The 26,731-nt window shown below is 40.3% G+C and overlaps 1 protein-coding gene across 1 annotated transcript; it reads right to left on the reverse strand.

The window, feature by feature from the left end:
* Positions 1-10,549: 10,549 nt before the first annotated feature.
* LOC126242724 (60S ribosomal protein L19) lies at positions 10,550-18,864 on the reverse strand. Its single transcript, XM_049948110.1, has 6 exons — positions 18,763-18,864; positions 17,802-17,908; positions 17,500-17,663; positions 16,174-16,282; positions 11,735-11,816; positions 10,550-10,762 (listed from the first exon to the last, which is right to left on the reverse strand). The coding sequence occupies exons 1-6, from the start codon at positions 18,765-18,767 to the stop codon at positions 10,624-10,626; spliced, it is 606 nt and encodes a 201-aa protein (XP_049804067.1). The 5' UTR covers positions 18,768-18,864; the 3' UTR covers positions 10,550-10,623.
* Positions 18,865-26,731: the final 7,867 nt, after the last annotated feature.

The raw sequence follows: 26,731 nt of genomic DNA on the forward strand, positions 1-26,731 counted from the left end.
ATGAAGGCTAGAGCCACAGGTTGTAACACATCTGAAATGTAATGTCCACTGTTCAAAGTGCCGTCAATGCGAACAAGAGGTGACTGAGACGTGTAACCACTGGCACCCCATACCATCACGCCGGGTGATACACCAGTATGGTGATGACAAATACACGCTTCCTATGTGCGTTCACCGCCAGGTCGCCAAACACGGATGCGACCATCATGATGCTGTAAACAGAACCTAGATTCATCAGAAAAAAGGACGTTTTGCCATTCGCTCACCCAGGTACTTCGTTGAGTACACCATCGCAGGCGCTCCTGTCTGTGATGCAGCGTTAAGGGTAACCGCAGCCATGGTCACCGAGCTGATAGCCCATGCTGCTGCAAACGTCGTCGAACTGTTCGTGCAGATGGTTGTTGTCTTGCAAACATCCCCATCTGTTGACTCAGGGATAGAGACGTGGCTGCACGATCCGTAACAGCCATGCGGATAAGATGCCTGTCATCTCGACTGCTAGTGATACGAGGCCTTCGGGATCCAGCACGGCATTCCGTATTACCATCCTGAACTCACCCATTCCATATCCTGCTAACAGTCATTGGATCTCGAACAACGCAAGCAGCAATGTCGCGATACAATAAACAGCAATCGCGATAGGCTACAATCCGACCTTTATCAAAGTCGGAAACGTGATGGTATGCATTTCTCCTCCGTACACGAGGCATCACAACAACATTTCACCAGGCAACACCGGTCAATTGCTGTTTGTGTATGAGAAATGGGTTGGAAACTTTCCTCATGTCAGCACGTTGTAGGTGTCGCCACCGGCACCAACCTCGTGTGAATGCTCTGAAAAGCTAATCATCTGCACATCACAGCATCTTCTTACTGTCAGTTAAATTTCGTGTCTGTAGCACGTCATCTTCGTGGTGTAGCAACTTTAATGGCCAGTAGTGTAGTGTTTCAAAAGGCACTGTGTCAGAGATTTATAATGCATACACAGAAAACAGAAAAACATCATCTGCTAAGTCACAATGCAGATGAAATTGTATGTTGAGTGATTGTGACGAACGGTCATTAAAGAGGGCTGCGATGGTAAAGAAGACGACAGTTGAAAAAGTCGCTGCACTCTCAGACCTCATCAGCACAACAACAACATGAAGAGAGTGAGCTTCACAAGCAGGAAATTACAGGGCGAGCTGGAATTCCAAAACTGATCATCAGTGATGCAAAGTACCATAACAGGAAAATAGAGTGCCAAAGCCTTAACCTGGACTGTGTAGCGACAGAACAATGTCGTTGGGTCGGATGAGTCTTGTTTGACAGTGTTTCCAACTTCTGGTCAAGTACACTCACAAGAGTGAAACATAATGGGAGTTCGGTGATGATTTGGGCTCCCATGTCGGGGTATTCTTTTCTTCTCATCCCATCCGGTAAGTCTCACATGACCCAGGTTCTAGGTGACTTATCAACTCTACCCCTTTTCCTACACCTCACATCCTTTTCTTTCCCCTTCAACCCTTCTGGCAGAAGGAGCCATTGGCTCCAAAAGCTTGCATCTCCTCCTAGTCTGTAGAATAATTTCTAATTCTGTAATGCGTAAAAGGTGATCGGCAGGGACAGTACTTAGAAAAAAATGTTGTTCATTAGAATGTAGCCGTATTTACATATGAATGTGTACTGTGAATGTAAAATGACTCATTCCAAATAATACAAATAACCACACAAATAATCCACAGAACATGAAAGGCTATCCTTTGGTATTGGTTTCGATAAGTGAATGCAGCATCATCACTTGGCACTCTATTCAGTTAAACCATGTTTGCAACCACTCAGTAAGGTGTAGATCAGCAGCTACTGTTCCGCTCAAGATCAGCAGCCACTGTTCTGCTCAAGTTTTCACTGGCTTTGGTTACATCTTTGGATATCTATCATGCACAGTTTTCTGCCCGACTCCATAACTGAGTAGTCAGCTTAGATGGTAACGATGCAGAGGACCTGGATTCGATTCCTGATACAGCCAAGGATTTTTCCTTGCTGGTAGGATTGGTTTGCGATACACTCAGCCTCATAATGCCAATTAAGAAGCTGCTTGAATGATAAGTAGCAGGTCCAGGATCTGGAAAGTCGACAAAATGACTGGGAGAGCAGTTTGCCTCACAACTCTGATCAGTAGAGGATGACACAGCAACTGGATGACATACCTTAGGCCTTCAGGACCTTGGCGGGGAGTTTGCTATATGAAGATTATGGTGAATATCAGAGAGAATTTGATGTTGTCAGGGAGTTACAGCCGTTGGACAGTCACTCCAGTAAGTATCAAGCTGTGAGCAGCCATGGTCACATCATTATTATCACACGTACCATGAATCAGTAAAACCACACCCTGTGTCTTCAAATAAATAACCAGTACACTTTCTGCAGGAATGAATTCTATACTATACATGGTTATACACTGTCCAGCCACATCAATGTGACCACCTGTCAAAAGCCTGAATAACCACCACCTATTGAAGCACGAACTACTGCAAGATGTGCAGGAAGTGTGTCAATGAGTTTCTACAAGGCACTGGCATGGATGGGGAGCCAGGTCGACTCCATTGCTGCGGCCAGCTGTGCTAGGTTTCTCAGTTGAGGATCCATGGCACGAACAGCCCGATTGAGGTGGTCCCACTGATTCTCGAATTTCGGATGGGTTTCAATCTGGGGAGTTTGGTGCCCAGGGGAATACTGTAAACTCATCCTACTGCTCTCTGAACTCTGCACTTGCACTGCGAGGTGTGACATGTTGCACTGTCCGTCTGGTAGATGTCATTGTGCCAAAGAAAAGCAAACGGCATGTAGGAGTAGACATGGTCCCCCAAGGATAGCTGCATACTTGTGTCAACCCATTGTGTGTACCAGAATCAAGAGACCACTCAGGGAATGCAACAAAAAATTTCCCAGACCATAACTGCAATTTAGCAAGTCAACCTGAACAGTAAATCAAACAGTGGAAACTCCAGGTTGGAATATCGACAATATTACAAAAAGGAGAGACTCAAATCAAACAATGGAAAATCCAGGGTGGAATGTAACAATATCAGAGAAGGAAAGTTGCTACTCACCATATAGCGGAGATGCTGAGTCGTGATAGGCACAACAAAAAGATTCACACAATTAAAGCTTTCGGCCATAAAGCCTTTGTCAATTCAGAAAAACTGGTGTTGATGGGAAGGATCCATATGGCACAGGCTGTGAAGCAGTCATTGAGATGAGGGATATCATGTTTGGCAGCGTATTCACCAACAGGGTGGTCCACTTGTTTTTTGGCCACAGTTTGTCGGTGGCTGTTCATGTGGACAGACAGATTGTTGGTTATCATGCCTACATAGAATGCAGCACAGAGGTTGCAGCTTAGTTTGTAAATCACATGACTGGTTTCACAGGTAGCCCTGCCTTTGATGGGATAGGTGATGTTAGTGACCGGACTGGAGTAGGTGGTGGTAGGTCTTGCATCGGGTGGGGCAGGGGATGCTGACCACATGCCCCTCCATATCTACATCCAGTGACACCTGTCAGCTGAGGGTGACTTGGCGGTCTGTCACTACCGTTCAGCCTTCCGAGGATTGTTCAGATGGAGGTTGATGCTATAAAAAAAACACGTTGCAGGGTAAGCTATGGTCCTCCTGACATCACTTCCTCTTGTAGCACATTGTTTGTTCATAAAGGAGGAAAATGTTCACCTGCCTCAACTTACTCTTAGATATCCAAGCAAGTACAGTGATTTAACTACAGTGTCAATTTTACCAGTGTGATTGTTTCAAATGTTCTTTTACCTTTGCAAGGGTAATTTACACGCGTGGTTCCCTCACACGTGACTATAAAGTTGTAAGATCCCAATATCGGCAGTCCTTGCAGATCGATACAAGGAGAGCTGGACGAAATGGAAATATCTGAACTGACTTTGGACAGCTGTTGGCAAATGTAACATAACTCTGTACAGCTGCAGTTACCTTGTGGGTGAGGTGCAATGCAGAGAGCTTTACATTTTACTCTTGTCTTCTGTTCCTTGTGCAGTGTTCCTGAGAAGGGCTTACAACACTGCGGTCCAGCAGGTTAGACGAGACCCATTTTGGACTAAACCTCTGTAGGACTTGAACTAGTAATCATTCATTACATTATAACTTTATTTATAAAATACGTATCTTGGATCAAATTCACCTGGATTTGTTTTCCTTTGAAGAATGCCAGTAACTCAGTGTCACCTAATCTTAGTCCGCCCCCGGTAGCAGGGCAGTCAACGCGACAGAATGTCAATCCTAAGGGCCCGGGTTATATCCCTAGACCTGATCTTAACGGTATTGCTGGGTTATCCCAGTAGTGCCTATGAGCACGCAGGATTTGCCTTCTGGGTTTTCTCCCGTATGGCAGTTGGCTTCTCTAAGCCTATACAGATAGTCCAGCACTGAGTTTCTATGTGGTTTACTCCCTGAACCATTCAAGATTTTACAACAGTGAAACTTTGGTCCTCACAAAGAGAAATGGTAGCAAAATACAGGAAGATAAATCAGATTTACAGCAAAAGGTTGCGCACACTCACTGGCTTAGGAATGAACAAATTAACAAAGTGAATGTTGATGAGATAAACACCACAACAGAGAAAAACAAAAACAGGTGGAAATAACATATGAGCAGAATGGGAGAAGAAAACCTAATGGAACTGCTGAGATACAGCTCGAGAGGAAGAAGTAACTCTGGTGGGTCCAAAACCTTAGCAATAACCTTTGAAGACAGAACAAGCAGTAAGCCTAATTCAGGAATTAGTGAAGCTGATAAAACAGTACTGCAATATATATGAGACTTCTCATAGGATCAGTAATTATTTTACATTAATGAAAGTCATTAAGTCCCTTAGCAACTGATTGTTTTCTCCAAAAGCTTTCTTTACATACACCACCTCCATCTTTTGCATTAGGTTGCCGAGCTTCTCGATGTATTTCATAAATACTACTTCACTACTTCCTGAAAACCTACATAAAAGAACATGGGTCAATCTCTTTCCCTCTTCATGTTAAGAAAACTTCTAATTACTGTCCTAATTCTTCCACAATTAATTCTTTCCTGTATGATCTTATTTCTTACAGCCATTAAATCCTGGCATGCCCTCGTTCTATTTTAACTTGGTAATCAGCATGGCACAATTTTCAGCACATTTGCTACTATTTCTTTTTTTCTTAACATTGGTTACTGCTCACACGTCTGTTCTTAAATTTAGTTAGGAGTTTAAAATTTCTTGTTCTTTGTAAATAGTTATCTGGAAATTTGTTGTTGGCAATCTAATTTTATCAGAAATCCATTTCTGGTTGTAGATCATTGGAGGTAATTTTGGGAGCAATAATATTTCTACAATTGTTGATTATGATCATATGCACGACCCTTACCCTAGGGGACCAGGATTAAATTTTGACTCCCCTGACAGTGCAGAAACCACTCGCCTGTCATTCCTTTGTTTTACATTACATATTATACAGTGCTGTTACTTTTAGCATGAAAGATTCCCACATTTTCACCCAAGATTATTGAGAAATACTTTTGTGGTTTTCATGCATAATAAGCTCACTAGACAGAAAATTAAGTCACCCTAATGCACACATACCATGCAGGGACACTCTTCTGAGAACTTAAAGACGCAGGCCACTATAGGCCACATGTCCAACATTTCTCCCCCGAGCATGGAGCTGCTGGTGGAGGCATCTCAGTAATCTTGAAATCGCCATTACAGATGGCATAGCGATCGAGTCATATGCTCAATCACACGTGCATTGCCTCTACATAAGAATAAAGCAGAAGCAATCAGTGACATATTTGTGTTTCGAGAGGACACATATGTAAATACGGGTGACAGAGCAGCAAGTAAAGGGGCAATAATTTTTGGTCTTGCCCATGGCAACACAGTGCGTGAAGCTGCGATATTTGTTGACGCTTAGTGGCAGACTGTTCAATGCATCTACAAGCAGTGGTGTAACGTGGCTACGGAAACATGTCACAACTGTGGTTGGAAAAAGATGTTTACAAAGACCAGAGACGCATTTCATGGCTTGCGAATCAAAATTGCTTCCAAACCAGACAAAAATTGATGCAGGCTGTTAATGAAAATCCATTCCAACCTGGTAGCGAGGGAACATTGTGATGGGAACTGCTTGCAGTGAACGTTCGGAGGCAGTCACCTCGCAAAAGGTGATTGCTCACATATGCACGTAAAAACAGCAGCAATAGTTGATCGAGCTAGAAGAATGTGAGACCGTTTTCTGAACACTCCTCTCCACCCTATTACATCTCAACTGGCCAGCAAAATCACCTGACTTCAATCCCATATTATATCTGCGGGACATTTTGGAATAGCAAGTAACATTCTGACATCAACATCAATGCAATTTGGCTGAATTGTGAAACCAAAACTTCAACAAGTAGCTTAACCTGGACGTAACACACCTGCACAACTTTGTGAACTCACTTCTAACCAGATTCATGCGGTTACCCAATCCAGGACTGGAATTGCATGGTATTAAACATCTCTCTTAGGGGGAGGGGGGTGACTAATTTTTTGTCCAGTGTGCTTACTTGTGGAGTTCCTTCCATGCAGGAACCTTCATCTGGGAACTAAATATACAGGTGCTATTGGCCAAATGTTCAACATTTCTCCCCCTGCATGGAACTGCTGGTGGGGGCATTTCAACAATCTTGAAAACACACGTCTCTCTCAAATGACTGCAAACAAGACTAATAACAAGTACATATTGTTCAGAGAACACTTAAAAAATAGCCAGAACAAATAAGGCTTCTGAAATACTATTGTGTTACCATGTAGTTACAATTAAACTGATGGTGTTCTGAGTACAAGTGGATGCTGAAACATCGTATGTACATTCATTTCTTGGTGCACTTGTGGAGTATACTGAAGGGGGCAGGGGAAGCAGGGAGGGGCGTGGGGGGGGAATGGTTCCACTACATTCTGATGCTTACACAATCATTTTCACATGGTGGTAGAAAGTGGAACTAATATTTTCTTCAGCACATTCCACAAGCACACCAGTTAATGAACATACCTGCAATACTTCAGCATCATACAGTCCACATTGCAGCAGTCAGAATACAGTTTAATTATAATCAACCAATATAAACCGTACTGTAAAGTTTTAAGAAAATATTGTAAAAATCAAATATATCTAGTAGTATAGTTGGGCTTGTTTATTCTTTGTGCTATCAACGAGTTGTTTCTGACCTTTATTATAATTTTTATTTACAATTTGAATAAAATCTGATGTTTGGATAATCTTGTTAAGTTTGAGATGACTCTTCTTTCACATGGCATAACATCATAAATTAACAATGACAATTTTAAGTATCTGCTGCACTGATTTCATGGTTGATGAAATGCTTGGAAGTGTTGGCTGCACTACGCTAGTGTCCATGTTTATGTAAGCTACAATGAATTTAATAATGTAGTGGTAAAAAAATTATAGAAAGTTCCTAATTCTTAAACATATACATTGACTATACGGCCTAAGACATTTTGGTTCAGCTATTTTTGCGATGAGAATAACTGCTAACGGGATATAAAAATCAGCAAACATTTGTCAGATTTCATTCACGTGTGTCCCACAGCATAATATTCCTGCCCTCAATTTTTCGAAGCGTTCATAGCACAAAAACAAATTAATAAGAATTAAATGCAATGGCATTTTACAATCATGCAGAATGGCAACTGTTATCCAAAAAGGAGGGTATAAGATGAACATCAACAAAAGCAAAACGGGGATAATGGAATGTAGTCGAATTAAATCGGGTGATGCTGCGGGAATTAGATTAGGAAATGATACGCTTGAAGGAGTAAATGAATTTTGCTATTTGCGGAGCAAAATAACTGATGATGGTCGAAGTAGTAGTTATTGTGGTCTTCAGTCCTGAGGATGGTCGAAGTAGAGAGGCTATAAAATGTAGACTGGCAATGGCAAGGAAAGCGTTTCTGAAGAGAAATTTGTTAACATCGAGTATAGATTTAAGTGTCAGGAAGTCATCTCTGAAAGTATTTGTATGGAGTGTAGCCATGTATGGAAGTGAAACATGGACGATAAATAGTTTAGACAAGAGGAGAATAGAAGCTTTCGAAATGTGGTGCTACAGAAGAATGCTGAAGATTAGATGGGTAGATCACATAACTAATGAGGAGGTATTGAACAGAACTGGAGAGAAATTTGTGGCACAACTTGACTAGAAGAAGGGATCAGTTGGTAGGCCATATTCTGAGGCATCAAGGGATCACCAATTTAGTATTGGAGGGCAGCGTGGAGGGTAAAAATCATAGAGAGATCAAGAGATGAATACACTAAACAAACTTCCTGGCAGATTAAAACTGTGCCGGGCCGACACTCGAACTCGGGACCTCTGCGTTTCGTGGGCAAGTGCTCTACCAACTGAGCTACCCAAGCACGACTCACGCCCTGTCCTCAGAGCTTTACTTCTGCCAGTACCTCATCTCCTACCTTCCAAACTTAACAGAAGCTCTCATTCTGGAAAAATCCCCCCGGCTGTGGCAAAGCCATGTCTCCGCAATATCCTTTCTTTCGGGAGTGCTAGTTCTGCAAGTTTCGCAGGAGAGCTTCTGTCACAATTGGGAAACACATTGCAAAATTCTGTACCCTTGTGCTTTCCGTACAAACCCAACAATCTATTATTTCTGAAGCAGAACCTCAGCATTTAAAATGAAAATCTCTCTTTCTGCAAATCAACGGTTAAACTTTCACAAGTGCTTGAGACTTTCATAAGGGTTTCATGCCCCAAGAATTACAAATTTTTCAGAAAAGTCAAATCTGCTGATATGTTTAAGCAATTTGGAATATCCATCACAGGTTCACCATACATTTATTCCATGGACAATATTTATTGGCAACAACCCACAGCAGTCTGGGAGCAATGAATACAAATAAAATACTACAAATGTCAGAAGTATTTCCAAATGTAGATTAAAATTGTTTCTCCTGAACTTCTATAGGATATAAGTAAATAGTCAAAACCCCAAATCTAAATGGCTAATATGAATTTATAGTAGCTGGTCTCAACAGACAATGAACTAATGCTTATTGGCCCCATCAGACAGGTCTGCAGTAATACACCTACTTGTCCAGTCATTGGCAGATACGGTCTTGCAGGTATACAAATGACCGTCAGATACATGGTTGCAATAGACACATTGTTTTGCGGAGTATTGTCAACTGAGCTTGATGTGATGACTGGTTTGTGGCACACTCAACGGTGTGGTCATCAGCATCCATACAAAGTCCCAATTGTTACACAGTTCACTCTAGCCACTGTCACAAATGATAAAGAAATGAAAACACGAACACCCAGTCCCCAGGAAGAGAAAATCCCCAACCCGGCCAGAAATCGAACCTGGGACCCGTGATCCATAGGCAGCAACAATAGAACTTGACGTGACAACAGCAAAGCAAAAGGAAGGTGGGATAAGAAATAGTGTGCCCTTTTAAAAGAATCATGCCACCCTTGCCTTAGCTGATTTAGCCAAAATCCGGAGAGCCCTCTGAGGGATGTAAACTGCCGTAATCCACAAATATTTGTCCAGCATCTTACCACTGCTCCATCTCACTCGGTCCAAGCCAACCCCACAACTTATAGCTGCGAGTTCAAGCAACTACCACACACGTGGATATAACCAAATTCAAGGGGAGCTGGGAGGGAACACTGGTTCTAATCCCAGATTTTCCTCATAGTTCTGTGGTGTCCAATATAAAGAGGCAATATTGAGTTCAAGGTAATGCTAAATGTGTATTATCTATGATATATCTTTTGATTAAATAATTTCACAATTCAAAAAACTGCTCTCTCTCACGCACACTCTTCATAAAACTGCAATACTTAATAAAGCTATGGTGGCAGCAACTTTAAACACCATTTTGTGACCCATTGCAAGCACAATTAATATGAAGGACATCGATCTGTCCTGGCAATAAAAATACATAGCACATACTCTAACCTTTCACTGGTTATGCGAAACTAACATGCTGTAATTTACACACCTCAAGAGAAAAAAATTCACTGGCTTGCAGCACTTATTTTAGACTGCCTGGCCATCACAAATTGTCTTGTTACTGAAGAGTGTTGTCTTCATATTAAGCGCTACTTACAGTCTGATTTGATTTCTGTAAATGTGTGTAACCCAAATGACAACAGGTAAATATCCCATCTAGTTCTTGTTTCATCATTAGGGTTAAGGTTCTAACATCAACTCAATTTAAATCAAAGTGTTTTTAGATATTGAAATTTGAGAATTTTAAAGACCCAAGTGACTTGTACAATAACCCTTATACGACTTACAATTAATTTGTTGCAACCATAATTGGGTTCACATCCTGTAGCGTATCAAATAAATCAATTTGATACTTAAACCTATGCCACCAATTTGATAAAAATTTACCAAACATGTAAGTCCATATTTGTTGGTGTGTGTTTTTCAACTTCAATGTGCAAGAGCCAATTTTGTACAAGAATTCTTTGTAACGGTGGCTAGTAGTTTGGTCATTTATTTTTCTCAAAAAGCCACAATTTACAACAGAACCGAAAGAAAATTAAGAAAATGCATCATTTCTTGGCAGCTGCAGTCGCTGCATCATCTTCACGCTGGTACGATTGTAGCAGCTCCTGCTTCTTTTTGCTGATTCTCTCCTCACGACGCTTACGTGCCTCTTTCACCTTTTGCCTTCTGGCCTCAGCTTGATCCCTGTAAGAATAACGCATAATTATATATAATGTATAGAAAACACAGCCAATAATTACTAAAGGATCTGATCTATGAAACCAAGATTGATGCAATCTTGCCTTTGTTCCAATTAGCACTACCTAATGTGGAAATACGGAAGCGTCCGATCTAACCCGTCGGCTTTGACCCATGACGTCACAAATATAGCGGAAACGACAATTCCAATATGGCGGACATAGAAACGTTGCATACGTATCACAAAGACGAAAACACATAGAAAAACAACACACACAAAGGTTTCACAAGAACAATCTGCTAACATTGATAGCAAACAAAGATAATAATAAACAAGTGGTACTCAAGGCCAGGCAGGGGGGGGCTGCGCCCCCCCGACCCCCCCCCCCCCGCCAAAAAAAAAACTCCCAACCTAACCTCGTATTCAGGGCTACGCTACAGATCAATGTGTAGGTCAATCAAAAGAAAAAAAAAAAAAAAAAAAAAAAAAAAAAAAAAAAAAAAACAAATAAAAAAAAAAAAGAAAAAACAATATTGATTCATTAGACATAACGAGTAGCGACAAAACATATAGACCATAAAGATTGAACAATCTAATGGCAAACTGATAAAAGCCTAATAGACGACGTTAAAACAAAAAGTACAGTAAGAAGGTAAACTATATATTACAGGCCCTAAAACTCCTACTAAGGTAACGTCAACGAGGCAACATCTACAAACACGCCACACTCACAAACCAAACTCCGCGCCGTAATGACGTCACACACCACAACACCCTTACGTCACGGGTCAAAGCCGACGCGTGAGATCGGATGTTTCTGTTGAACCCTAATGTTACTGAAGCATGATATACCAGCTCCTGAACCTTTAGTAGTATCACCACAATGTCAAACTACACTGGAGGCCCCATGTTATTCCAGGGGGCACAGGGACACAGTCTTTCACTGAACTTCATTGTCATTTAAAACTTGTACTCACTTCAACATCTTTGTCCTAGCCTTCTCCGCCTTCTTCTTGTGGATGAACTCCATCAGCACACGCTTGTTCTTGAAAACATTACCTATGAAACAATTTTAGTCCAAAGTTAGTCTTGTAAAATGTAAATTAGTTACAGCAATTCAGATTTACCTGTCCATACTATGTACAAAATGAGACACTTCAAGAACTGTGGTAAATTACACACACACACACACACACACACACACACGCGCGCGCACACACACACACACTATCCATTACCTGTGTGTGCTTTTTATCACTTTCAAAATATCCACAATTACAAAGTATCAACACTTACTGTAGTCTTAATTAAAAGGAATATAAGAACTACAGAGAGACTGTGGGTGGGTGGATGCGCACACCAAAAGAACCAAGTACAGGGAGACCCGAAAGTTCATTAACGTTTGGATATTCAATAGTTCATGCAATGTCTGTAGATAGGTAAACATTGACACACATGCTTGAAATGCGATGGGGTTTTATTCAAGCAACAAGTGCACAAATGACTGACCAACAGGTGCTTCATATGATAGCAAAGCAATATTTAAAAACACAATAATTACTGATAATATAAACAGGTGTATGTCTTTCTGCTCCCGGGATTGGAATGACTCCTTACCCACTACCTTAAAACCCACATCCTTTCGTCTTTCCCTCTTTCCTGATGAAGCAACCGTTGGTTGCAAAAGCTAGAATTTTGTGTGTATGATTGTGTTTGTGTGTCTTCGACCTGCCAGCACTTACGTATGGTAAGTCACATCATCTTTGTTTTTAGATATATATGATAATATAAACAGATACATAAGAAAATCTACTCACTGAGCAGCGGCAGGGGAAAGCACGCGCGCAAACACACACACACACACACACACACACACACACACACACACAAAAGAATAACTTCTATAAGCGTCCAGAGCCAGTGGCCCCTCCTGACAGAAGAGTTGAAGGGGTAGGAAGAAGGGTAGGAGGGGTTTAGGGAAAGTGTACAGTTCAGAAAAGTAACCCACAACCCCAGGTCGGCGGAGACTTACTGGACAGGATGAGAAGGAGAGACATTGTTGGGGACTGCACCAGATGAGATTTGAAAACCTGAAAGCTTAAAGGTGGTCTTCCGCCTTCTGCCAGGAGCCACTGGCTCCGGAAGCTTACAAAAGTGAAATCTTTTTGTACGTGTGCTCACCTGCCACCACTCAGTGAGTATGAGTTTCATTCAAATGAAACATGGTCAGTGAGTCTACCTTTGCCTTGCACGTAAGGTGGCACGACATAACTGCAGGTATGGTGGTGCCATCTATTGGTAGAGAGACTGACATGTGCGCACCATTCAATGTTGCAGAACACCAGTGTAGTTTCATGCCAAAGAGAAGGTGGTCACACAAATTATGATCCACCACCGAACATGCAGGTGAGCAAGCAGGAACAACAAGGAGCGATTCAATTTTTGGCAGTGGAGTGACTTGGAGGCCGTGAAATGTAAACAGATGAAGGCTGTGTACAGTAAGGACAGTCCGAGTCTACGTGTTGTGGAATGGCGCAAACGATACCTTTACAGGTGTGACTCACTGGAAGACAATGCTCGTCCTGGACAGGCCCATCATTACATCACACTGGAAATGGTTGTGGAAACGAATGCTTTAGTCTTGGACAACCACAGAACCACCATGGACGAGATCAATCTATTAATGTGTATCAGTCTGGGCACTGACCGCACCATAATGCAACAACACTGAACTTTCAAAAATGTGTGCGCAGTGGGTTCCCACCAACTGACCACCAAACAGCACAGTACCTGAATGGCGCTGTCTGAGTCATCTGTAAAATTACCACGAGGATGAATACGGCATACTGTTGCGTACTGTCACAGGTGCCGATTCGCAACAAACAACGAAGTGTGCGACTGGGTCCAGTCCTGGGTCAGACGGCAGCCTACTAGCTTCTTCAATGATAGAATCAACTGGCTAGTGTCGCAATGGGACAAATGTGCCAACAGTTTTGGCAACTATTTTTGAGTATGTGTACTGCATATAACTACATTTTTGAGTTAGTAAAGCTGTTACCATTACTTTACTAAGTGACCGGGTTTTATTTGAATGACCATTATACATTTTTTATCTATCCATTTATATTATCAAAAATTAGAAAAGTGATTTTTAGCAAAGATTATGTACTTTATAACATGTTCAATATGTCTACTGTAAAGTGACAATGTTGTGACATCACTGTACAGTCTATCACTATGTATGTTCGGAAATTGCTATCAGATGATGTCTTAACATCCCTGATGACACCAGGAGCAGGAAACTTTATGCTACAGGTGACACCGTAACCAATAATCACAAGGACTGAGGTCTAGGGACCTGGGAGGCCAAGCATGATAGAAGTATTGGATCAGCAAGCGATCCTCATCTATGTGCAGAAGAGATTTCCACATATGTAGTAATATTGGGCGGAGGGCCGCCTGACAGAAGTCGTACCATACAGCAGGTGCTTTATCAGTCAGGCAAGGAATGTTGCGATTCTGTAACATATCTGCATGCCTCGCACTAGTCACAATTTGAAAAGCAGCACCCTGCATTTCCTCGAAGAAAAAAGGTTCAATCAAGATTGATGCAAATCCACACCACACCGCAATTCATCATGGAATGGAGTTTCCAGAACAGTTCCAAAATTTTCATTAGCCAAAATTCTGCACTAATGGGGACTGACTTAAGCCTGAGAGTGAAATGGGCTTTGTTGTTACAAAATCAGTGGCTATCAGTTCAAGACAATGCTGAATTTTTTGTATGGACAACATTGGAGGGTAATGCCTTAGTGGTCTCCAAACAGTAGTGCATAGAATGCCCGTGTGATGCATGACCTAAGTGTTGACTTCACCATGCACAGAACAACTTGCAAAGTCTCCATTTCTTCCCTAACAGTTCATGCAGCAGTAGCACTAGTGTGTTCACTGACCGAGGGCCAATCATCTATAAACAGCCTATTATTTCGAACTTTGTGATGATTTTCTTCATGCTGACACTTGTCAACTGTCAATCATTTGAATCCCATTCTTATGGTGACTGGCTCATGAAGTTGCAGTAGCTGATTCTCCATTCTGATAGTAAAACTTCACAACATTGCTTTTTGTGGTTAAGTCAACATGCCAACTTCTCGAACAGTTTGTTTAGTAAGTGATTCTCATACAGTGTCACTAATATGTTGCCGTTCATGACCACATGTTTGCTGGTGCCTGCATTCAACTATTGGTTTCAATAAAAGGTTACATTATTTCTGGCATGTGTGTCAAGTTTTACTTCTCTACACACATTCCAAAATCAGTATTTTTTCAGATGTTAATGGCCATCTGACTCACCCTGTACATTCCCAACTAATGGTGAATGGACCCACTGCCTTCACAAAAAATTGCGCGCACACCCACCCACAGTTTCTTGACACATTCTGTAATAACTGATACCAATCAGAAGTACACATCACTGTAGCAGAAGGTAATAACAGCCCTGGCAATGATTGAAATAATCCGCGAAACATTTTTGCTGCACAAAAAACTAATGTGAAAACTACACCAAAATATTTTTTGAAGAAGAGTGTTAGCTATATGAGTGTGTACTGCCTTCATCTTAGCAATATCTATAGACTTCTTTGCCTTAACAGTGATGTTCTAAAAGTATTTTTAATGATACTTTTTCTAAACAACTGAACAGATATTTGAAATCAATATGGTTCAAAAACATGAGGCTTCAGTAGCACCTTATCCCTACTACCCACTACTGAGCGTTCCCACTTTCATGGTGGGTGGTAAGGGTTTTTAAAAACTTCTTGCAGTATTCATGCAATTCTGACAAAATATTTGGTATGTAAGAATAATTACTATTATACGTTTTAACTTAGTATTTCTCCACTTTACAAATTTTTCAAACTAACTTCCTTACTTTATAACCACTACTGTGGAACCCGAAGGTGGTTAGCAAATTTTACTATTGACAGACATACCGAAGTCTGGTAGGTAAAAGGTTGACCATCCCTGATCTAGAGAGATGCATTTGCACCAAAATCCACGCTTTCATCCATCTGCATGTATTTATTTCAGCCACTTAATGAGCATATAAGTGTTTTATATCTTTTATGGTAAATATTTAGGATAAATGGAGCTAGTGTTTCGACAAATGTGAGGGCATATCTGCTCAAAAACCGTCACTGACATCAGTTTCGTACAAATGATGCAAGTCCAATGATTTACGAGTAAGTTACTCACATAGCACATTTAGCATTTATTTTAACCATCAACAAGGTTGTGCAATATACAGCATCACCACACACACACACACACACACACACACACACACACACAAGGATCTTTACTTTATAATTTTTTTAGTAATTTTTTATCACTGATTACTTATAAAGTTGTTTCTCACCTTTTGCCTTCATGTACAGCTGGTGGTAAAGGTGCCTATCAATTTTCTTTGCTTCCCTGTACTTTTTCAAGAGTCGCCTTAGAACTCTCATCCGCTGGATCCACAAGGTCTGCAAAATAAAATAACTTAACACTGGCTCCTTAAGGAAGTAGATCAATCCATGTAATAGGTTTTCCCTTGTTACACACCTATGAAAGATTCAGCACCTGAATTATCCTGTCTTGTTACCTTCCCTTACGAAGTAAAGCTTTTTTTAAAAAAATTACAGTATGTTTTTACATTCTGTGTGATAATTAGTGACACACAAGCTGAACATTCCACTATTGTACTATGAAACAAACATACAGTTACGAGTTAAAACTGTCAAATCTATGACAAGCCATCAGTACTTTTTTAAAATGACACCAAGTAGTATAAATGAAATGTTTTGTGTAAACAACTATAGATTTCAGGCTTTTAAATACTGAAAGACTGCTACAAAATTAACATTACATACTACAGACAGAGCCCTGAAAGTAGCACTGGTATTGTAGCATCTTTTATCCAATTTCAGTTATAAAGTATGTTTTTATTGAATTTTTAGGTACCAGCAGACAAAGCACAAAGCTGAGTTGGTGAGCACCTTCACTGACTGCACTGTAGAGCACAAGCTTTTACTCTGAACACCGCAAGAAATCAAATACTAATTAAAATGCAGGAGACTAGTTTCCTGGACAGACAAATTAGTACAATCTGAATGGTACAGAGCATCTGCTGAATTGTCTGACTGGATTCCCCATAAACTATTGCCTTTTAGAATAGGCTTGAACATATAACTGATCTCTCCAATCACCAGTCATTCTCCAAGTACATGTTATGCGCAGCCTGCCTTCATATAGTTATGTACCTGATGTTTGATAAAACAAAACACGATTGAAAGGAACAACCCGAGCCAAGCATTCACGTGAAGCAAATAAAAATACATAGAAACTTTCATTTGGCCAGACAAAAATATGTTAACAAGATACTGAGCCATTGAGCAAAAGCAGCAACTGAGCTACATTAATTCTCTGCATCAATTTCATTGTAAAACTTCAAAACAAGTATTAACGAAAGTCAAGAGGTCAAGTACAACACGTGAAAGAATGACCTGGAAAAAAAAACTGACGACAGTCTACAAAACTCTTCATTAATATCAAAGAAACTACCTGCTATGTACAACAGAAATTGCAAAATAAACCTGCGCAGGTAATGGAAAAGTCAACTTCTTACAGCATGATAAAATTTACAAAATCAAAATTATTTTTGCAACAAAAAATACATTCAACAGAGTTATGCACCACAAACCTTCTGTGGCATACGAGCATTAGCTGTTCCTTTCCTTTTTCCAAATCCACAGTGACGTCCTTTCCTCCTGGCTTCTGTATTCTTGCGAACACGCGCACGTGAGTGAACAGCAACAGGCTTCTTTATGATTAAACCATCTTTAATCAACTTCCTTATATTTTGCCCTACAAACAAAGTACAAATTAAAGGTGCTACAGAGTTGTTAAAAAAACTTTACACTATGACAACTGCAACAATATTTACACAAACTGTACTATTTTACATTTATCAACAATTTTGTCAGAGGTCCCAAAATTACTTACTGGAATTGGTATTTGCAATTTCGTTGATTTCATTAGGATCCAACCACACCTTTTTTTTACCACATCGCATCACAGAGGCAGCAAGCCTCTTCTGGAGTTTTAGGGAACTGAAAAAATAAAATAATTCAAAATGTACATAATCGCCAAAGCTGTCTTAAATAATCAAATATAACATGGTGACAGGAAAACTTCGATACGAGTTCCACTTTCATTAATAACTTAACAGTATCAGTCTTGCATAAAAAACGAATGTAAGAAACTCTATAGACTGTCAGCAAACAAAATGAAGGTTACCACTGCCAGTTGCGAACTCCTTGAAGTACACGACCAGATACGCTTTCGTGTATATTTACCCTACAAGTCTTACTTATATTCCACGATACACGGTTGCCTGAAGTAACTACTCTCGTAACACCGACATCATATTGTCTGCAACCGCATCAGTTGTAAGATGTAAGCACGAAATCAATTTCTGCTTACATATTTGACTACATCCAGCCTCACGAACTCTTAACAAAATTTCTAAAACAAATTATTACAACTCTTTTTTTTACTACTGATGCAAGTCTGGGTAAACAAATGGGCATTGTTATTAAAACATAACCCTGCTTCTACTGCTGAATTACTTTACGTGGCGCAATACCCATCGTGCCACACGTATCAACAGTTCCTGCAAACTTTGATATAAATCATTTTATGCACCATGCCGCCTTTAGTTAATTTATAGGCTGCTATGACGCCGCTTCCTGGAAATTGTTGAAGGAGATGTAATAGATGAGTGGATAACAACCGTCCATGTGGCAAAAGACATCTTTGAAAAATTACTTATTAATGTGTTACACTCTAACAGTTAGAAAAACATTTATAGACACACAGGTATGTGCAAAACGTATATAACAAATTAGCAGCCAAAGCAAACAAGTCGTTTCTATTCTTCGAAAAATTATCCAACATCAATTACCTCATGGTCACCGAGTTCCTACCACCATCAAACAGAGATCAAAACCTGCACAATATGGCGTAGACCAGAGACATGCCACAAAGGTTCCGGACAACAGTGTAGCCAAACTGCAAATAACAGAAATACCTCACAAACGAGTGACTGTGGTACGTTGGTAATATCAAGACTTTTAGCACAAAATTTACCGTATTCTATAAAATAATATAATTAACTTAGACTGTAGTTGATCAGATATAAGATACTGAAATTGAAGTAAGCTAATTACTAGGTACCACAGAATACAGAATACATCAGCGTGTGGCACGTGGCAGACAGCTAATTTGAAATTCCATATAGCTGCTTTAACACTTAGCCCTCTTGTGTAACTGCAATAGTTTTTTGAGACGAATTCTCAGTTTTCTTCAAGCAATCTACATGTAAATTTCTATTTACATGTACGACTTCCATAGTTTTTTCTTTAAAATTCAAAAAATTACAATTCGTATTAGAAAGTTGAGGCATTTTCGCCATTCACTACGTAATTTGCAACACTATTCGCTGAGAAGGGGAAAAAACCCTCAGCACCTCATTGAGGCAAAAAAATTCTAAAGTTCATTTTCTGACTAGCATGAAGTTTCTTTTAATTATTAAATGTACCATACTATGTGTGTGCCACAGTCTATTACTGCAACGACCTAATGAAAAAAAATTATTATTATTATTGTTATTACTATTATTATTATTCATTAGGTAGATAAAAATCAGATTCAACTAACTGGTTTAAAAATAAACAAAATAGGTTTGTCTCAAATTATCTGTAATGATCTGTGTACCTGATTGACAACTCAAAGCCATTTCATCTTTGTAGCTCTCAGAAATAACTTGAGCTGATTTATTCACAACATCCACTACGGGTTGTTGAAATGATTCGTCTAAAGTATTTTCATCATGTTCATACTGTACCAGCAAGGAAAGTTCCAAACTTTTCTTAGGAAGTTTAACCACAAACAATATAAACTACAAAATAGTTAAAATATCACAATGTCATTTGTAAAATAATAAGTGATATATAATCAGTGATAGTAATTCAGTTTCCCTTCTTATTCAGTCATGATAAGCCTCCAGCAATACATAAATTTACCGAGTGAAGCAGCGTAGTGGTAAGTAACTGGACTCGTATTCAGAAGGACTGTGGTTAAAAACATTGCCTGCCCATTCCAATTTAAGTTTTCTATACTTTCTGTAAATTGTTTAAGGTAAAAGTTTGGGTGGGTTCTTAGAAAAAGGAAATGGCTGATTTCCTGCCGAAACTTAGCTCGATTTCTGTTTCTAATGATCTTGTAGCGACCGTGGCCGCCAACAGTTCTGTGCAGTATATAATGTAGTGTGCGAGTGTTTGACACAATGAGCTCGTGGGATCACTGGTTTGACTCGTGTGTCGTGCCGCAAGTGTTTGATTTCGCGCCGTCAATTCAGTTCCCGCGCCGACCGCCAGGAGCGCTGTGTTGAGCCATAACTGATGTGCTCAGTCACTGGATGTGCTTGTTTGTTCTATGTGTGTTGCAATGTATGCAGTGATCTCTGTCTTTATTCTACCTGGGTATTGAACTCCAGTTGTCTTATCGTGCCAGCCACAGATGCTCATGTTTCGTTTCTTGACAAACTACAATGTGGCTGCTAGGAAATGTCACTAGAACTCTCCTACATCAGTCAATTACATCACATGTTGACATAAAGTTCTGCAATTTTTTGTCGTGTACAAGCCGATGGAAATTTGTTTGCCAAACTCCAACATGGCGGACGATGCAAAGAATATGAATCTACAGACATGCTGCAGTTCTATACTCAGAGAACAGACTTCTACATCCAGGTTGTATAGAGATCACTGAATGTCGGTATTAGGTTTTCTCTGTGTCTTTACTGCTAGAGAACTGTGATTCCCGATTTCTGATTGTACAGCTTAGTTACAGATAAACAGTCAAGCTTATTCTCTCTCTCTCTTTGGCTCATTATGCTTTCACTACATTTAACGATGTACTGTAGTAGCTTGTCGACTCTGAGAATAAAGTTCCTTTCAGTCTCCGTAACCTACATCAAATGTGTGCATTATTTATTCTAATATAACCAGGGAGGCTAACTGTTTGGATGGGCCAGACTCAGCACTATGGCCAAAGTGATGTCCCCGATATGATTATTGCCTACATTATGTAAGATTTTATTAAACATAATAAGAGATGACAGAAAACCACCTACCTAACAACCCTGCTATGTTCACGCTCGCTGTATGATTACTGCCTTTCTCTCCTCACAACCCTGCACTCTGTTCACCCAGGTCGAAGCAAGTTTCTTCTATTTTGGAGTAGCTACCGACGCCACAAAGCTCAAGCTGGCTGTGAGCGAACTTGCCCATCAGTACGTGACTGCAGTGCAAGGTCTGATAACTTTGACACCAGAGAGAGGCTCGAATGAGCATCTCAAAGCAGACCTAATCTCTTGTGTATCCACTCTGCAATGAGAATGTCTGTGCCATATCCTGACGCAGGAAGACATCAGGGATCACAAACCATACCAGTACCTGCGGTAATTGTGAAGCAAAACCGATGGTGACACAGTACTGGACAGTCTGTTCTACTGATGTCGAAGTGAAGTGCAATAGTGAAGTTATCTGGCTGCGTATAACAGGTGTAGATGCAACCAAGTTAATTGTTGGATTTTTTACCAGCCACTTGATTCCACTGTGACATTTGTATAGCCATTCAAATAAAGTCTATGGTCAATAGTGCGTAAATACTCAGCTCAAGCAATACTAGTTGGAGGCGACTTCAATCTACCAAGAACAGACTGGGATGTCTGGATTCACTGCGAGGAGGGGTGGGGATTCAGACAGACAGTCGTGTGAAATACTTCTGAACACGTTTTATGAAACTGTCTTGAGCAGCCAGCTCGGCAGCTCACACGCAATGGAAATATGTTAGACATTGTAGCTAGAAATAGGCCAGATCTTATCGACAATTTAGTATACAAATGGGGATTGGCGATCATGATGTCATTGTAGCAACTATGGTTACGAAAGTCAATAAATCAGTCAACCAAGCTAGGAGAGCGTCTGCTAGACAGGGCAGAAAAGCAGATGTTAGCATATCAGTTACAGAGTGAAATGATTTCACTTAGTTCCAGTAAGGTGAACGTAGAGGGATTATGGGCAAAGTTTAAGCAGATTGTAAATCTTGATCTGGATAGTTATTTCCATAGTAAGTGGATGAAGATGAAAACGATCACAGTTGTGTTGCCTTTGTCAGCTGGTAAGACCATCATACCTGGATCTTCTTGTAGCTCCCAAATGGCCGCCCATTTCCTGATAGAGATGTTCGGTTTTACAGGTTTAGTTTGCATGAGACAACGACAGGTTTCACGACACATTTCTTCAGCTGCTTCAGTTGGAAACGGCTACACAGAGAAGCAAATTCGGAGAGGTCTATGTCCCACAACGACTGTACAACAAAGGAAAAAGAAGAGGAAACTCAGCAGGACGAGGGAAGTATTAGGACAAAGCAGACACGAGCCCACTCTGCATTGTTGCCAGATGCATCCAAGATGGCGGCCATGAAGTCAGCCAATATCGCGTCTTTTGGCGGGAAGTTTGAATTTTGTTGGGAGAGTGCCAACCCCCTCCCCCAGAAAAAAGACAGGAAGTTCAAATTCCAACAGGATAATGCATGATACCACAGTTATCTCTGCTAAGCTAAGAAAATCGTGGGAAGATAGGTCACTTGGGCTAACCTTTGTCACCTGACCTCCACTTTTTCCTATGAACTGGTGACAAGTTTTAATTTTGGCGGTAAACAAAAGTCAATTCGAGTATCTCTACTAAGCTAAGGAAATGGCGCGAGAGAAAGGACACTTGTACTAACCTCAGTCACCCGACTGCCACCTCCTCCTAAGGATACATGGGAAAAGGACCTGGACATAAGTCTTTATTTAAACAATTTCAAGCAGTACAGCGATCCAGTGTGTTCACCATGAGGTCTGGACTCCAAATGGATTAGTACACAGCGCCACCACCAGAGGGTGCTGTCCTCCAAAATGGTGGTCATGAGATCAGGTGATGACGCAAGTTATCCAAGATGGCGGCAAACAGTGTGTTCACCATGAGGGCTGAACCTAGTACACAGTACCAGCACCAGCAGGCGTTAGCGTGACATCAGCTGATGACGTTCTGGGGTGGTGGAAATGGCGGGAACCGATAGGAAACCTTAATCCAGTCACATGTTCGACTTCAGCCAGTAGGATGGAAGTATCGGGCGACTTCATCGTAGGAGATAAAGGTGAGGCTCAGCAGCTCTGGGGCCTCAGTCTTGTTCAGTCATTCAGCAGAAGAAGAAGAACCATGAAGCGTCAACGGCAGTCGCACTCCAGCGCAGTCATGCAGAACAGGATTAAACGGAAAAGTAAGTATCCCATATCACATCATTCTCTCTGGTTAACCTTATTACTATTATTATTCAAAGTTTTCACGTCTTGGTCCATATCTAATACTTCCTTGTCTTTGTTCAATAGGGTCGAGTGCCAACATGCCTAGCTCTGCTGACACATCACGACCTGTAGCTACCTCGCCTGCCATCTCATCGAGACCTACAGCAACAGGATCTAGCGCGTCTGAACCAGTAGCGGTCACGTGGGATCCGGTAGCACACATAGCCCACTTGTTGGAGCAGGACAAGGAGTTGCTGTTGTCCATCCCATTCATCGATTTATGTGACGAGGGCACGCGATGTAGCATTCGCTGTGTTATTCAGTGGTTTGGTATTTAACTAATTTGTAAATGAAATTGATAATCTTATTTTATTACATTGAGTAATTACTAAATAATTTTCTCCCGGCTAAAGATTTGGTCAAGTTGCTAAAGAACTCCAAGTTAACATTGTGTTAAAGTGTTGTCTGTAAGTTGTATAAGTGTCACTAAATCACAGTTCATACAACAGATTCTATACAACATTGATTACGATGGGAAGTTATCTTCAGCAAAATGATCATTAAAACCACCGAATATCAGCCGCGCACAACACTGACGTTTGTTACCTGAAACAATATTCTTCACAACTCGTGCTTAATTAATTTCGGCTCCATACATCAGCTAGAAAAGTTTGTTATAACGATCGTGCTATGAGCACTGTCTTTAAAGAACCAATCTGATTTGAATTATTTTCATTAAAATGAGTTCGGAACCACTGGTGCTCATTTATTTTTACACATTTGTATTACCTTGGGCATTTATGTCTGCAGAGTTGCGTAATTTGAATTTGCCGCTGAGATATTTGTTAAGATAGCGCCAGACAATTGATAGAGACTTTCTATTGTTAGAGCAAATAAGTTAAGTATTTGAAATGCTTATTAAACTTTACTTTCGTATTGTGCACTATTTAGACTTCATCAAGCAAACATTTGATTTTTTTCTAAGGAAAACACAGGCAAAAACGCGATACAAATCGTTATCATCAAAGGCTGCGCTCCTTGCAGCGGAAAGAAATAATTAACATAGATAATGCTTACTGATAGAGGAATTAAAGTTGTTGTAGTTGTTGTGGTCTTCAGTCCTGAGACTGGTTTGATGCAGCTCTCCATGCTACTCTATCCTGTGCAAGCTTCTTCATCTCCCAGTACCTACTGCAACCTACATCCTTCTGAATCTGCTTAGTGTATTCATCTCTTGGTCTCCCTCTACGATTTTTACCCTGTTACAAATAATTATTCACTCATATTTATAATAATAATGAACTCTATTCTCAAGTAATAATTAACAAATAATTACAATTTCTTAACAGACCTCAGTTTGATATGTGTCCGCAACCTACAAAAGCCATCCAACAAAAGATAAAAACAAAGGAAAACAAACGCAGCTCATAAAAGGAATTTACAATTATCATTGTCTTTGTATGATACATATCGATATGTCCAATTATATTATAAAATATTATATAAATAATTAACATTTATCATCGTTTTCACTGTTTTTTCATATGTCGAATAGATAATGTTTATAACTGTTAGAGGCATAATTTCCTCTCGTCGCACTGTAGCTAAAATTTATCTCGTGGATGTTACAGTGATCTGCCCCGACACATCGAAAGCTGTCGCTGGCGGTGTTAAACAACAAGATGGAGGTCAGTACTGGTCACCAACATATGACCCATCGCAGCAGAACATCCCTGTAATAGCGCACCCACAGAGTGCAGATATTGTGGATAAGAATGCGTCGAGTGCACCTACGCCTTTCACCTCCACATACAATTTAACTCCCAGTCGATAGAAACGTGTGAACATTGCTATAGAAGCGCCTGATATCTGGGAGTTGCATGTGAGGATGGAGATTGAAAATGTATCCGAATGTGTTAAAAGTGCCAATTCCCGAGTTCGACAGGGATGAAATATGTTGTGCAGAGCGCTACATCAATCAGCAGATGACTACAGAGTATTATGCAACGCATTCTCCTCCAGACATTTGCCTTACTGGCATGACACTTTCTATTACAACATTTTATGATGAGTGTGCATTATGTGTGAAATCGGATGACAACTGTGTTTATCTAAGACATGTCTTAGTTATAAAGTTATACGATCTGGACACTGCCATACGTCTTGCACTGGACAGACTGAATCTATGGTTGCCTAACATAGACTCTGCATACAGTGATGTTGTAAACTCCCTACATGTGCATAGTATACATGTTGATGATGTTAAAGCAACACCTTTGTCCACACATGAACGCTAAACCTAAAGAGAAACAGATTAAATGTGTGTGTGAAAAACCTGAGTACTGTGAGTCTTCTATTGGCTTGAGTGAGATACAAACTGAATTTATTGCTTATCAAAAAGCTTTATTTGGTAAATACTGTACAGGCGCAAAGAAGAAAATACATACAGATTTTACTGACATTCCTGAAAAATTTTAAATAAATAATTTATGTATAATCTAAAACCGTGTTTGTGTTTTATATCATACCTCTGTCATTATAATCACAGTATTACAATTATTAACTTTTTCAATGATATGCAAGTTACTGAGATGATCATTGATCAAGTTACTCTTCATGGGTAAAATATATAACTGTTTTCTCTGCGTAGTCAATATAGCTCAGTCGGTTAAGTGATGGAACTATAGTGGCTACACATACTATTATTATACTTTTAAGTCTGTTTTTCTATATATGTCAACTACTTGTCTGTTCCTGACGCATTTAGTATCATGGTGGGCTGGTTGAAGCACCCTTGCCACAAAGTCTTTGTTGTCGGTGAGCGGTCCTGTGAAGATGCAAATGAAGACCTGAAGAAGAACAAGAAGAACGGAATTCTCCTTTCTGATAATATACGAGCAATTATTGTAGGTCCATCAAATTGTGGGAAGACCAATGTCCTCTAGACTCTGCTAAAACACGTAGATGGGGTCCGATCTGAACATATTTGTGTATTCTCAAAAACACTGTTTCAACTCAAGTATCAGCTATTGCAGGAGATATTGCGCGGTGTGGAATCCCCAAACAGTTGGTTAGGGATAACGCAACTTCATTATAGCCTTCAAACAAGACAACCTGAATTTAAAACACATTTACCAGGCACATGTCAGAACGGACATGTCAGTCAATGATATTGTAAACATATGTGCAGATTGCTGGAATCATTCACAGTATTGGTTTCTCGTTATTGATAAAACAAGAAAACTGAGTGATGGTAGGTACAGGCGAAACTTCCAAGAGTTTTTGCATATATAGCACGGTAAGAGAGGTTAGTACATCAGTCTACACTTCACCATGGACAAATTCGAGCGTATGTCTACCTTTCAACCCGAGAGGATAGGTGTACACAGACAGAACATTCGCCTGTACATGGATGCGAAACTTCAGGCTATGGCGCATAAAGTTGCAGGTATGCGCAGGGAACTAGAGGCATATTACCAGACTTCGGAGAATGGTGAATGTATTAAATGAGCTAGTT

This window comes from Schistocerca nitens, chromosome 1 (genome assembly GCF_023898315.1).
Source record: "Schistocerca nitens isolate TAMUIC-IGC-003100 chromosome 1, iqSchNite1.1, whole genome shotgun sequence".
Classification (NCBI taxonomy): Eukaryota; Metazoa; Arthropoda; class Insecta; order Orthoptera; family Acrididae; genus Schistocerca; species Schistocerca nitens.